At 38.5% G+C, this 14,729-nt stretch overlaps 1 protein-coding gene across 1 annotated transcript in view; it reads right to left on the bottom strand.

Annotated features, from left to right (window-relative positions):
* Positions 1 to 14,729, bottom strand: part of CRYBG3 (crystallin beta-gamma domain containing 3) — an 84,774-nt gene that overhangs the window by 24,566 nt on the left and 45,479 nt on the right. The window contains 6 exon segments of the mRNA XM_032678435.1: positions 3,001 to 3,127; positions 4,901 to 5,034; positions 6,096 to 6,131; positions 6,965 to 7,079; positions 8,374 to 8,513; positions 14,201 to 14,348. Coding sequence (XP_032534326.1) covers positions 3,001 to 3,127; positions 4,901 to 5,034; positions 6,096 to 6,131; positions 6,965 to 7,079; positions 8,374 to 8,513; positions 14,201 to 14,348 — 700 coding nt within the window.

The raw sequence follows: 14,729 nt of genomic DNA on the forward strand, positions 1-14,729 counted from the left end.
TTACATTTAAAACATGTTTCAAATTCATTCATCATTCTTTCCTGCCTAAACTTCCACTATAGTTTCTCTTACAATAAGCAATAGGAGAAATACTTCTATAAGAAAAGACTTCCAGATCAAGGCAAATCATTGCAGACTTGAAAACATTAGTGGGGAAGCTCCAAAGGCAACATACTCTGAAAAAGACTCAGAAACTTTGCTCTTTCACTGAGCCATGGGCAAATCCCAGCTTCACACATTCACTTGATGCTGCAGAAAAGAAGCAAATGCAACTGTCCCCCAAACCAGCACAAAGTACAAACTGCTGCCTGCCCTCAGGAACAGGCTCTGTATTTGACTCTGGTGTGTTCAATATAGGTGCTGATAATGGAGCTTGGCAGTAGCTGGAAAAAAACAATCCCACAAGATCTTTCTGTCTCTGCTTTCAAAACACTCCCCAAATCCCCACATCAGCTCTTGAAATACGTAAGACAGCGAAAATCTGGAAGCTCTTGCAGTGTGCCTGTGAACATCTTCACCAGTGGGTGAGAAGGGGTGATGTGCAGCAGTCCCTTGTTTGTGTGCAGTGCCTAACCTTCCAGATTTGTCAGGAAATGAAATTCCTGTCTCAGTTCGACTGCAGCCACTGCCGTGTGCACAGAAGCAGGGGCTGGATTTTCCCAGTGCTAACAGGCTCTGGTGGAACCTGTCATGTCGAGTGTTGTGGTGCAGGAATATCTGAATAGCTTTGCAGAGCACTAAGTCCCAGGGAGCTGGGAACAACACAGGCTAATGAGGAATGCTGTACCCTGCTCTCTGCAGAGCCTTTACGTGCCTCTGGACCACACTCCCTGCTCTGGGAGCACGACACAAAGACATTTGATCCGACTCTGCCTGCAGCTGACTCAGGTGCACGAGGCTCATTAGCTTCAGCTTCAGGCCCTGTGAGCCAGGCTGAATTGTTTTCAGGTCTGGGCTGACCTCAAAACCAACACAGCCAAGGTCACCTGGTGTGATGCTCTAGCAGAAAAAATACAAGTCTGGCTGAACTGGCCCTCCATGAGACACAGTGGTGGGTGTGTATAAGAACAGGGTCAATGCCCAACCCCACTCCCTACTTAAAATGACCATGAGTAATGCATGGTCATTTCACAAAATCCTAAATCTTCTAGAGAGAATCTTAAATTCAATTTGACTAAAGCAAAATTCTAGGGAAGGGCAGTAAATTCTGATATGCAGGAACACCCCCCATTGCTTCTCCTGAGGGAATTTCCGAGGTTATGGAGAAGATCTTGTACATTTGCTGTTATGCACACAGAACTAGTTTTGGATTTTTGCCCAGGTCCCCTTGAAAACAAGAGCTTAGTACTAAAATATTTTTAAAATCCTGACCTTAAGTATCATATACAAAGTCAGGAAGGGGAGCATATGGCAAGCCTGAACACTGACACGTGTGGTGCACATCAGAGGGAGGCAGGCAGGCAATCTGCTGGTCAAGCCAAACAACAGAATGCCAGTGCCCTTAGTCATTTTATTGGCAAGTAGCTCATTGCCTTTAGTTATGCTACAACTTGAGGAAAATTGTTCCCTGCACTTGTATTTTATTAAATATTGACACATATTTATATGTCAGTTTGAATGACATATGTTGATTTATGACTGCGAATGATACACATTTTTAAAACGTTTATGAGTTGAGTCTTGCCAACTCTCCCAGGTGTGAGTCAAATTAAATAAAACTATATATGTGGAGGGTCACTCTTACTAGCCACACACATAATTTTAAGCTTATATTTATGATCTTTGCCAAGAGAAAGATCTAAAAAGATCAATTTAACTGTCTCAAGTATCCTATGTATAGCTGGAAAATAGAGAGAAACTAAGATTAGTCAGTAATTGAACAGGATTCTGCATATTCAAAATTAAGAATCCGAAGAAATTTCCTGCCTGTTTTTTTCTCGGAAACCTGAAAATAAATTATTTAAAGAAGTACAGTTTTCTTCAGTTCAGTTTATTCTCCTATCTTTATTTTAAGTTGTATGATAGATTCTGATTATAAACACAGCTTTTGCTAGGTGCCTTTCATAAAAACCAAAGCTGCAAATTGTGAATTTAAGTATGGCCTTCTTGGGTTCACATAAACTTTTTATTTTTAAAAAAAGGTAATGACTGTTGAGACAGCGAGTTTGCTCTAAATGCCTATCTTCAATCTTCACAAAATTCCTGGCTCGGGAATATATCACATCTCCTCAGATGAGGAGATGAGTAATCTGAGTATACAAAACTGAGTAATATCAGAGTGAACAATCTGAGTCTCAAAAGGAGCCACTCTTTGCAGCTGTTATTTAAAGTTCACAGAGTTTCCATTATAATAAAAAAATCTTCAAACCCTCGAACAAACAAACAAAAAAACCCAAACCAAAGGAAATGACAAAGTTGTTCTAATCCCATGTTTCCCCATCACTAAGAAGTCTTTGCCTCCAATACTGGACTCTTACAGATAGTTTTTATTATTATTTCATCTTTGCCTCCACTAAACCCATTTTAGCAGAAGGGATTTTTTTTTTTACCATGATTATTTGTGCTGCCAAAATTTTCTGGCAGAAAAATCACAGAGACAGAGGGTAATGCTGTTTTAAGGCTTGTAACAGCTGCTGCGTTGAAAAGCTATTTTTATTTTAATAAAGAGCTACACTGTACACTTAGGCACGTTATGCTTTTAAGAAAATTCTGTCAGATTCAAAAAGCTTGAAGTGCAGAAGGGAGGCCCTTGGAAAATCTGGCAGGTAGACAAGGAATTCTGCACGATATATTTCTTTGTATGAGCATCACAAAGATTATTTAGAACCTGCTTTTGCTTTGCAATGTGTACACAGTTCAGCCAGCAGGAGAAGAATGAGAATGAACACGGGCAAAAGATGGAATGACTAAGCCCAAGACAGCTGTACCATACAAAGAGTAACCTTTCTCTTTATGTACAGAGTTGTGCATAATTTGTGTGAAATTCATAGGAGTACTTACAGCCTGGAGGAACCGGAAAGACAGGAGGACACTGTCAGCTGCCCCCCAGGAGTGTCTGTCTTCATAATCTCCCTCCTCCAGCAAGTACTGGTGGCCCTTGTAGCGTTCCTTGTCATAGGCAACCCACCTACGGCACAGCAAGGGAAAGATAAGTCAGTAAGAGCAAAACAACTGCACACACCGTATTCCAGAACAAATGAAAGGGGAAGAGAACATCCCAGGAACACTAAAATGAGTATCACAAACTCAGCTGATGAACAAAGCAATGTTTCTTTGAAACCACAAACAGGCAACCCATGAAGTGTTCTTTGTGGATCAAAATCCCCCCATGTGATTCTCTATCCAACAATAGTTTATTCATGTGACACTTCTCCATGTGCCTCCTCTCAGTCAGCCATATTCCCAACCCCAATATTTGGTACTACAGAGACTAATAAGCATCCAGTTGCCAAAACATTCCAAGCCACCAATTGTCAATGATAAAAGAAACAAGCAGTAGATATCTTCAGTGGATTAATAAACAATGAGTTTTACCCTTGCTGGAGCTGATGGCAAAATTAACAGATTTCAACAGAACAGAATTTTGCCTGCTTATACTGTTTCCTGCTTGAATCTAAAAACACAGACATATAAATAGACAAGCAAATTGAATACATAAAGTATATTGCATATGGAATATGTTTTAGCACTAAATGAATAAAACCTTTTAAAGTATTTCTAAGAAATAGATAAGGCTCAATTAAAAGGTGTTTCCATATCAACTTCGAAATCTCTAATGAAGCTTAATTTGAAAAAGTGCTTTCCTCTCCTTCTTTCTTGTAAGCATTTTTTTTTCATCAAAGCTCCCTTGTAAGTATTAGGGCTGCTGTACAAATTCTGTTGGCACTGAATTTTGGCAGGCAGGGATAGCTTTACTTTTAGTACCATTTGGTTTACATTAATTCAGCTGTTTAGGTTACCACAGTACTAAAAATAAAAGCTGCCACAAAAGACAGAACAATGATTTTTAATAACTTGAGGCTTCCCAGATAGTGAATACACAATGCATTTATGAAGAGATTACTCGAGGAGTAACAATTAAGTTTGTTTTTAATTTAGTGCTCATAAGATTCTGACGACAGCCTGAAAGGATGTATGTTATTCAGTCTTTATGGTGAAATAATAACATGGAAACCCCCTAAGGAACAAACCCAAAATTTTCTGAAAACTGTGTTATTACTGAGGTCTTTGGCAGAAGGTCTTGGAAGAGGCTGGAAGAACAACATGAGGGGTTGGCAGCTCTCTAGAATAGCTGGTACTGAGTCTGCCTTGTGAGAGCCCACCTGAGGACTGTGTTACACAGCCCTGTGTTATATGACACAGAGAGGGGTAGGGCTACAATAAATCAACCCAACGCCTCAATAAAGGAAATTAATAGTAGATTCTTAATTCCAGACAACATGCAATAGGTAACAGAGGAAAACCATTAAGACGATAAAACAGTTTATATGTTTCAGAGGTATTAAAATGCCAAACTGAAGAACTAACCACACCTGCCCAAGGTCATTTCAGCAAATTAAGTAGAGACTATCAGAAGTATAAAGCAATATGAATAAAGCTCTGTGTGAATGCTCTTCTTAAGGAATAAAGTGGCCTAGTTTATTGACATCCAAATGGTAAACATTGACTCCACACCTCTCACACATTTAGCTTTATCTTCCAACATTCCCTCAGAGAGATAAGCCATATGTAGAGGTAGTTGTATCCAAGGGTGATACTTGACAAAAGAAACACATACTCCTTTCTTTTCAAAATGTTTTACCTGTTAAAAATTCCAATCACCACTTAGTTAGCACTTCTAAGCAATTAGTTATGCTTTCCTCCTTTAAAATAAATAAATATAGAAATGAAATATACTTACACTCCACCAATTACACGTATTGATCCAATTTCCCAGAACTCCCCTTCACCAGCAAACAGTGCTGGGACAGAAGTGACATTTTCTGAAAACTCTTTGGACCATCCTCTAAAGTGGGTTTTCTCATATATTATTATCTAGAAAACATGAATTTGAACAATGACCTAAGTATGCCCTGAATTTGTAGTTTGTGTTTATGTACTGCTACAGTATGTGGAAGACCACTTTTTCCCCCCTCCATCACTACAAAGAAAATTCAGGATTGCATTCCTCAGCCCTTCTGATTCCTGAGTGTCCTGAAAGCTGGAGACCCTATTTGGGTTTACATGGGCTTGTCAGGCTATTTGCAGACATTTCCAGACAGTAAGATACTTATTTACACAACTCTATACATATAAATGTACTCTCCAGCTACATGACTATGATTTATATCCTGTAATCCTGTGCCTGGGCAATGAATATTAGCCTGCAGTGAATCCTACCTGGTCACAGGTAGACAGATGGAGTTTAACCCTTCAAAAGTAAAAAAGTGGTCTTTGCCTGTACTTTGCTAAAGTTATTTGAATGACCCCCTTCAGGTTCCTCATCTGCCCAATCACACAGATCAGCTATTAACAGTATTAATATTTGTTGTAGTATTTTAAAAAACTCCCAAGTTGTGCATGTATCTGTACAATTAAAAGTTACCTAAGGCATTAGCATTTTCATGGAGAACTAGAAAAAGGAGGGAGAAGGAGCAATAACTCTGTATTAGCTTTCTGCTCCTCAGATCACAGAAGGATCATGGTCTCACTCACAACTCTTGTATTGGGATAAGGCATAGGAAGGAATTCCTGCACCCTTCCTCCCTTTCCCCTTCTTTATTTTTAAACTTGGTATGTTAAACAGGAACATCTCTCCTGATCCCTTTACCATTACAGTAACTAATGTGTCAAGTCAAAAAAACTGGTTTTATTTTGTAAAAGCTTTAAAATTCTCCTATAGCAAATTGACGTTCTGTTAATGTGAAAAATGAACTACCTACTGCTTTTACAACTCATGAAACACTGACTTTGACAGCATTAGTGAATTCTTCTTCAGCAGCCAACACTGAACACTTAATCAAATGTCATATACCCAAGAAAAAGAAAACAGCTTAAATAAAGGCTTTATATTTCAAATGTGCTAGTATTTTATTCTCAGTGTCCTCAGTGCTTACCTTGACATTCATTGGCATTTGTACCTTCAGTCCACCCTAAAAAAAGATGGGGAGGAAAACAGGTATTTATATTAAAATTGAAGTTACACTTTGACATATATTTTACAGTACTACCAGAGCACGAAGTCTTTGTAATTATATTCACCATTTTCAGTGTTGACCATATAAAACACTAATTTAAATACTTTGATATTTCAAAAGGGCAGGGACACTATAAACCTGACCTACAAAAAAATCAGTGCATTGATAAGTCTGTAGGGCTGAAAGCAATTTAAAAATATTCCTTCACTGTCTATTAGCAATATAAAGGAAATAATTTACCATGTGTTTTGTCCAATTTTTAAAATTAGCTTTTAAAGCTTTGTTGTATGACTTTCTTAAGTGCAGATTGTAGAGCTCCAAGAAATTATAAACACCAGAAGAGAGAGAAAACATAAGCTGACATATTCATGGTCAAAGAGCAAATACAACAAATCCATCTTCTCTGGAAATTTTAGTGAATGATGTTCTGTGAGGGAATAAGACACCTCACTTGAGTGACTACAGAGACTGTTATTAGGCCTTATTTCTTTATGGCTTTTAAAATCTCTCTCTGTAGGCTTGCTATGTATACAGCAGAATTATGTGTTATACCCTTTCACATTCTTTCATATGTAGACCTACATGTTGTCTATTAACACAAAAATTAGCACACCTCCCAAGATTTTTATGCAATCTGTGGTCAGGAGAATATTACACCTCTTTCTGGTCTTCCATTCCCAGAAAAAAGGAACATTAGAAGCCAAGTTATATTTAGGTCAAAACCATTGGGGAAGCAACAGGAAGAAAAAGGAAGGCACACAGTCATTAGGAATTTGTGAAGTCCTCACCATTTTTAAGGGACGCAGGGATTTAACATCTGCTGACGGAATTTCGGACGGCAAATCGCATTCTTCCAAAACCATCATCTCTCCCTTGTAATTAAAGTCTGAGTAAGCAAGCCATCTATAACAGTCAGGATAAATGACTCATTAATCTCATTAATTAGATGACAAAGATTTTATTAAAATTATTTTCCTTTTTGTACTCATAAGAGCTAGATACTGTTTTAGATACTGGCAGCACATCAAAACAAAGCTGTAGTTGAATACACTGGCAACATCACTGCTAAGAAAATCTCACATAGTTTCTCTCAGTCCAAGCTAAATATAAATGAAAGAGAAGAAAATTACCAATTTGTTCACTCACTTCAAAAAGCCATTTTGGTATACTATGAGTATACAAAAAAAAGTCAGTATTGAGGATGAGAATTGAATTTTCACCTTATGAACTAAAAGGCTTCTAACATCAATCCCACTTCATTTTTTTCAGTGGAAGTTATTAAATTATGATTATTTACATCACTTCTTTGTAAAGCTATTGTAATTTTGACATGAAAATTAAAAATGCTGAGACTCCTTCAGCCTGTTTTAAATGGAAAAGAAAGCTGAATGTAGAAGTTGGACACAGGCTTAGGAGACCAAATAAGGAATGGAGGAAGAGGCACTGAGCCATATGAGAGTGATTTTCTTAAAGCTACACAGATCATAAGCAGTTAAAAGTTATACTAAGTCTAAGAACTAAAACAAGACTGTTTTTAATTCCTTCACCACCTCAAGCTTCACAGACATATTGTAAGACTGTGGGAAGGACGACTTGGCTCATGTGGAAAGGCAAACTCAAAACTCTTTTAATAGAACTAATGTCATTCTGCAACGATTTATGAGAAGAGACACAGAACTCCCAAACTTCAGGAACTGTGAAGTGTTGGCCACTTACCCAGGAAAGAGCCTATTCTGCTCAATACAGGAAGTGCTGGGCTACCAAGGGGCCTGTTTCATATTGCATCACCTCTCTCCAGAATGTCAGGATATGGTTGCAGCTTGAGAAATGCTTGGGTGATGTAATACTCATTTTCTGGTATTCAGTCACAGTGTTATAACAGGGTGGGTGACTAGGGAGACAGCATCTATTCTCCAGTGAACTAAAAGCTGAGCTGCTTCTATTTATAAAGCTACTCAAAAACTGAACTACAGACAACTTCTGCCAGCAACTAGGAAAAATGCCTTCAAAAATTTGGTTCCACTACTGGGAGCCCATAGAGCACAATGCTGAAGTGTAGAGCTGGGAATATCTGCTGTATGTTAACTGATTCGTAGCAAAACCCCCTAAATATTGTTCAGACTTCTGACTGACTTTCATCCCATGATGTTACTCCTCTACCTGCTGGAAAATGCCATTAGAAAGGCTCAGTACTCACACTCCTGACTTGACCCTTATGTAAGGGTGTTTCTCAACATCCAGCTCTTCTAAATTGGGAATTGCACCCTGTATGCAGATAGGAAGTCCCTCTGTACTTCCAGCTGCTAGGCAGAACTCCACCTCTGGAACACCACAGTCCTGTGGAAACAAATCAAAGGGTAAGGCTGTGTGGATATCCACAGAGTCCCTGAAGAACTGGGAGTGCTTCCTTATTTTCTTTCCCCTGTCTTCTCACCCTTCTAACATAACTCCAGGCTTCATATGATGGAAGGGTTTTAGCTTTTTAAAAATGGAGACTGGAAGTTTTAGAAAAGCTATGGGAAGTAAATTTCCATCTCCCAGTAACTTTTGAAGAAGAACTGTACATTTATGCCTGTCAGGCTACTTTCAAAAAGGTCAGTTTAAATACTCTCCAAGTATTACAATATTGACTTTATTTTTTTTTTAAAAAGACAGTGCTTCCATAACACACATATAAGATACACATGATGCACACATAATTGAAACTTTCTAGAAATGTCTACTACATTCCCACCTCCCTCCCACCATGATAATTAAGTTCTGTAATGAATCCAACTATGGTATAAAGCCATATGAGTTCAATTTTCTGACGTGCTAAATAAATCTACAGCATTTTAGACAAAGAAAAGAAAAGATCAGTATTAAAACCCATCTATTTTAGTAGACACTTTAGGAATTTTCCTGTTACACAAAGCAACAACCTCTATTACCATACTGAAGGTTTACTACTGAGAGATCCCACACTGGAAAACAACTTGCTGAACGCATGATCTTCCCTAGAATTTGCAGGGGTTTTATTGAGCCATCCTCATTTAGTAATATTTATATAAAATGCATTGCCAATACTTTCTTCCCCAGCACTCAAACACATCATGAATCAACAAGGAACGTGTAAAACACAAAAGCCTGCAGAGAAACTCAGCACCAGGGCACAAAAGCTCTTAAAGCTCTTGTTTCACACAGGTTTTGAGTGGGATGTTCATGGAGTAACATCCCACTGCCTCTTGATTAGTGTTTTTCAGCAGCTATTTAACTGTCAGCAATAAGTGTGGCAATTATAACAGATGCACTTCAGGATGTTATTTCACTTTCCTCATGAGACCTGAAGGAACACAGTATACTATTTTGGCAACTCTCCCTCATGCACAGTCACGTTTCCTCTGTATTGTACCCTGCAAACAATGCACGCTATTTGTTTTTAGAGCAAAAACTGCAATACCAGAATTTTTTTTTTCAGATGAGCGAAACCAGAAAAACTAGGAAAAAAGACTTTCTAGTACAATGCTACTTTATGGCAAAGTGCTAAGGAACTCAATTCTAAGTGTAATGTAAGGCAAGTTTAAAAAAAGTAAAAATAATCTCCCCACAGTTTTCACATGTATATGCATCTTACTAAATCCCTTTTGAGAAATATGTGAAGTTTGTGGGGTTTATCCTAATAATACCTGATATGTGACAAGGCTGAAATCTGTAAATCCAACAATAAAGCTTGATACAGAAAATCAGAAGCTGCACCTCTAAGAATTCCCCAAAGAATACTCTTAATGGTTTCAGATAAATTCTGAAACAAAGTACCTACAAGACGAGACAAGTAGCAAAATAAAGTATCTGCCTGCAGGCTCAGACAGAATATGAGATGGAGGATGTTCAATTTTAATTCAGTAGGAAGCTTTTGTTTTTGTTTTTCATTTAAGATTGGAAAAAGTCAGTCTGTATTCTCTTTTCAAGTCTGCTCTCCTGACTCTAAAGCTCATGAGGCTCCAGTTCAAGAGATGACAAATGTAGCAGGGTAGGTAAAGCACAAGCACTTATAATTACATCTCTCCTATTTATCACCATCTCTCTCCAGCCAGATTTTGACAGTCATAAAAACCCTCTATTCACTGTGATGGTATTTTTGTGTGTACTGGATTAAGTCCAGAAGTTTCTTTCATGAAGTGTATACTGAGTTTTTCACAAAGTAAACTGAGGTTTTCATCAAAACCAATTCAAATATCTATTTTTAAAGGTAGCAACATGTTTGAGCAAGAAACACATCATATGTTCTAAGTACATTTTTTAAAGTCACAAATACACATTTTGCCCTAAATATTGAGTTCAATTCACCTATATTAATGCACAGACCGCAGAAAATGGTAACATCTATTATTACTGTGTGAGATGAACACTATGTATTTGCAGATGTATGCTCTAATACTATGCCATTAGTTTATACAATTCAAGCATGCAAACTTTAGCTGGGTAAATATTTGCCTTAGCATGTTCATATTTGCCTGAGCACATTTAATAGGCATCATTACTTTCAGAGGCTTCTTTAACATTCCTAATAAAGCCACCATCTTCAGAAACAAAATGAAAACCACACAAATATGACAGCATTCAGATTGAGAACTAGATCCTTCAGTCCAAAGCCCTTTCATCTGCAAAGCGTCGAGATTTTGGAATGAGATACCCACATGCAAAACTATTATCATGCAAAACTACCACCACAACATTTCAGGCCAGATTCAAAGCTGGAAAGTTTTCCCCTGCTATCCCTGCCCCCCATATAGCCTTGCCACCCCCACCCCAAGCAGCCAAAACTCACGTTATTCAGTATCCCACTGACACATCGGGCAAAAACACAGTAAAAAGCACAGCAACCAGATTAGGTAGCTGTGCTCATTTCCAATGATAACACACAACCAGCAAATGCTTAGGCAGCTCACAGCCTGCAGGCATCCCACTCTGCCTTCCTTTATTCTGTGGTGTTCTCCTCCTACCTTCACATAATCATCCCAGAGTGCCTGTGCTTCCCTCATGGTCCGTAGGGAGCTGAGGTATTTACAAAAGCAGAGGAAATACCCACATTAGCTCACAGAGGACACTTCCAAACGACTAACAGGGTCCTCAGCAGAAAGGTGAAGGCTTCTTCTGAACAGGGTTAAGATCACCCTTAAGACCTTAGCAGGAAAAGTTACTCTTTGGTGGTGTCTCTGACATTTTTCTGGTCTGACCAAGAGCTCTGCCAGCAGTGACACACCCAGAGCCTTCAACCCACCCAAGGTGGTCTTGGTTGTTCACTCTCCTTCTGGATCCAGGGTTCCAGCCCTACCAGCACCATCAGGCCCAAATAAATTCAGCACTGTGAGCTGCTCTCCTTGGACCTCCAAGCTGTGGTGACCAAAGTGATCAAAATAGCCTGTTTAACTGGCATAGCTTTTTATGCCAACAACAGGACAAAGAATAACCAAAGTCTGGCTCCTTAAGCAAAAATGCCACAAGGAGGAAAGAAGGGTCTATTGAAAACCAGGCTTATTTAGTTTTGGTATTCACATGACTGCTTTTCAATACAGTCTAGACACACATCTTACTTTTGACATATGGTTTGTCCTCAGGACACATCAGCTTCTGCAGATTTCTTTTTTTTAAAATATTACTCTCCATTGGTCCTCCAGGCTTTTTTACCCGTTCATAATTCTTGTTCCCAGTGCTCCAGCTTTGTATCACTCTTGCTACCACCCATCACCACCAAACCAAACCACAGGATTCAACAGAGCTGGTAGTAACATAGAATAATACTAAGGGAATTAATGGTTACTGTCCTGTAAATACCAACTAGAAAGTGAGACAAGCTGAAGCTATTGGGTGTTTTCCTATGGTATCTGACTAAAGTAGTCCCGGCTTAAATTATTAACTTCTTTTCACCTAGCAAACCACACAAATGAAAGAAAGACACACACACTCTACATATAATACTGTGAATAAACCCATTACAAAGAGCTTTGCTTAAGGAGAGTCCATAAGGAATCCAGTTATTCCCTGCCTAACCATCTTGCAGACAGTGATTATAAACTGCTGTTTCAGATCTTCTGTCATCTTGCAAAACATCGGTTGACAAGATTATTCCAGAATGGTGAGGTCAGGAACATTTCTTAGCTCGTTTTTGGGAAAATAACATTTAGTTACCCTCTCTGGGCTTCCAGAAACAGATGGAAAAAGCCCTCCAATTGCATTTGCAGTAGGTCAGAGAACTGATTTGCTAAACAGACTGTGCTGCAGGAGCTGCATTGAACCTGTGTGTCCAGGCAGACTTTGCTGGCCTAGGCTCATGCTGACCTCCTTGGTGGAATGCAGTCTCCACACTACTTCAGACGGGTCTTCATTTTACTGATTGCACAATCTGTTTCTTTGGAACCTCCTCCCCACAAGTTCCTTGAAATTAAATACACACGGACACACCTAATGCTTATCCACAGTTAGGCCACAAACTAACCACAAAGCCAACAGAATCTTTGCTTTTTTGTGGAGGCTTGAAGCCAAATCAAGGGCATAAAGCCACATAAAGAAACAGCCACTTGTCAAATAAAAGCAATGTCTATATTAAAAAAATAAATAAATAAAAAATTAGGTAGCATTTTGGTAAACTACCTTCTGAAAGTACTTTCACAACCTAAAAAAGAGAGATGCTTTCATGAATCAAGGTTTAGAAGACAAAACCTGGTTTAGTGAGCTTCACACCCATCTAGCTCCATGGACTAGCAGCAAAAGCACTCCTAACCAACCATACCTGCTAGAGCTTTAAGTTACACAAGAAAAATGTTGATTACTGAACTAGTGCACTGTAACAAAGCTTTCCATCTGTGTTCCATATAAATGAACCACATACTGGAAGAAGAACAAAGGTCAAACCTATTTAGCTGTGCTACAAAGATTTTTATCAAGCATGATGAAGTTAAACACAGTATCTTTCCTATTCAAGAGTTTTCTTTCATGCCCAAAACACATCCAGCTTCCCTTGGATTCAGACCACAGTTCTACACCTTACTGTGGAATTCCTTTATTTATTTAGTTGCCTTCCACAGTATTGATCAATATTGCTCTTACATATTAGTCAAAGGTTTTTAATCTGTTTAGCTCAAAGAAATGTTAACTTCATTATTCCTGCCTTCAGCCAGCTTCTTTTGAGCTTATTTATTGTTAAGTGTTTGAAGAGAAGGAAAAAGTATTTCTAATTGTTATGACATTATGCCCCTGTACTGATGACAAAAAGGTTATCAATTTTAAAATGAGCTCTATTCCAGCAGAGAACAGAGAAACCACTTTACTGAAAACCTTTCACATTGTGATACAAATGATAATTCACTCACAGTAAGGGCCATTGCCCTGTGAATAACTGGAATGTTACACTAAACAACGAGAGCACTAACTCTTCTTAAGTCACAAGATCTGGTAAATATATTCCTCATTCACTGAATAACAATGGGCACATTATTTTTGGTTTTAGACATTTGATTCTTATCTTTTCAACAGAAAGCCTTTTAAACTTCTAGCTGTAGGCAGAGCCACATGCTGTAGGTGTACCACTTGTCCATGTGGAAACCCTACAGACAGCACAAAGCTGTAGAGGGAACAACAGTGATTTCTAGAGGCTACAATGTACAAATGGGATTAGAAACCCAACTCCTAACTTGTGAAACAGAAGCCACATAGACATATTAGCCAGCTTAAGTTTAAGATAAATCTTTGAAATGATTTCATTTAATTTCAAATAACTGGACAGGTAAACATCTAAAAGGAGAGGAGTCGCTGTGTCCTGTGAAGGTGGTGGCAGAGAAACACAAATAATCTGCTCACTAACTCAGGATGAAAGGGAAATTTAGCACAGCATGAGCCCTAGAGTTTATCTTGAAGGCGAAAAAAGTGATTCATAGCAAATTTGAACTGTCAGAAACACTGTACACACATTGTCCACTGCTAGCAATACACCACTATTCCCAACAACTCAATTCTATGTGTGAGCATACTATTAAGGAAGTCTGTACCTTTGTTACATGTTTGATTGAACCAACTGTGAGGTTTCTTCGATGATGTTTCACGCCTGGGAGATCCCAAAGGTGATCCAGCACAGCCTCTCCTTCTTCTAGGACATATTTTCGACCCTGGAACTTTGGTTTCTCATAAAAGATCCAACTGTAATAACAATATCATGAACTGAGTTGCTGCTGTTAGGTGAGACTGTCCTTACAGAGCACATCTGATGAAAAGCCCACTAATAAGCTCTTCTAATCAAGGCAACTATCACATATTTCTTATGCTGTCCCTCAACAATCACATTCACTTCAGTATGGAAAAGTAAAATACAGAGTTCTATAACATAACTTAAAATATTAACTGTATAAAACCACAGCTAAACCACAATGTGAATAAACAGCCTTATTTTACCAGAACAAATATATTAACTGTCACATCAAAACACGTCATGTTCAGGCAGGTACTATGCAAGGCAAAAACACACTAATAATGGCATTCAGCATTTCTTAGGATGTGAAAGCAATGTATGCAAACAAGGCT

Source organism: Chiroxiphia lanceolata, chromosome 2, assembly GCF_009829145.1.
Source record: "Chiroxiphia lanceolata isolate bChiLan1 chromosome 2, bChiLan1.pri, whole genome shotgun sequence".
Classification (NCBI taxonomy): domain Eukaryota; kingdom Metazoa; phylum Chordata; class Aves; order Passeriformes; family Pipridae; genus Chiroxiphia; species Chiroxiphia lanceolata.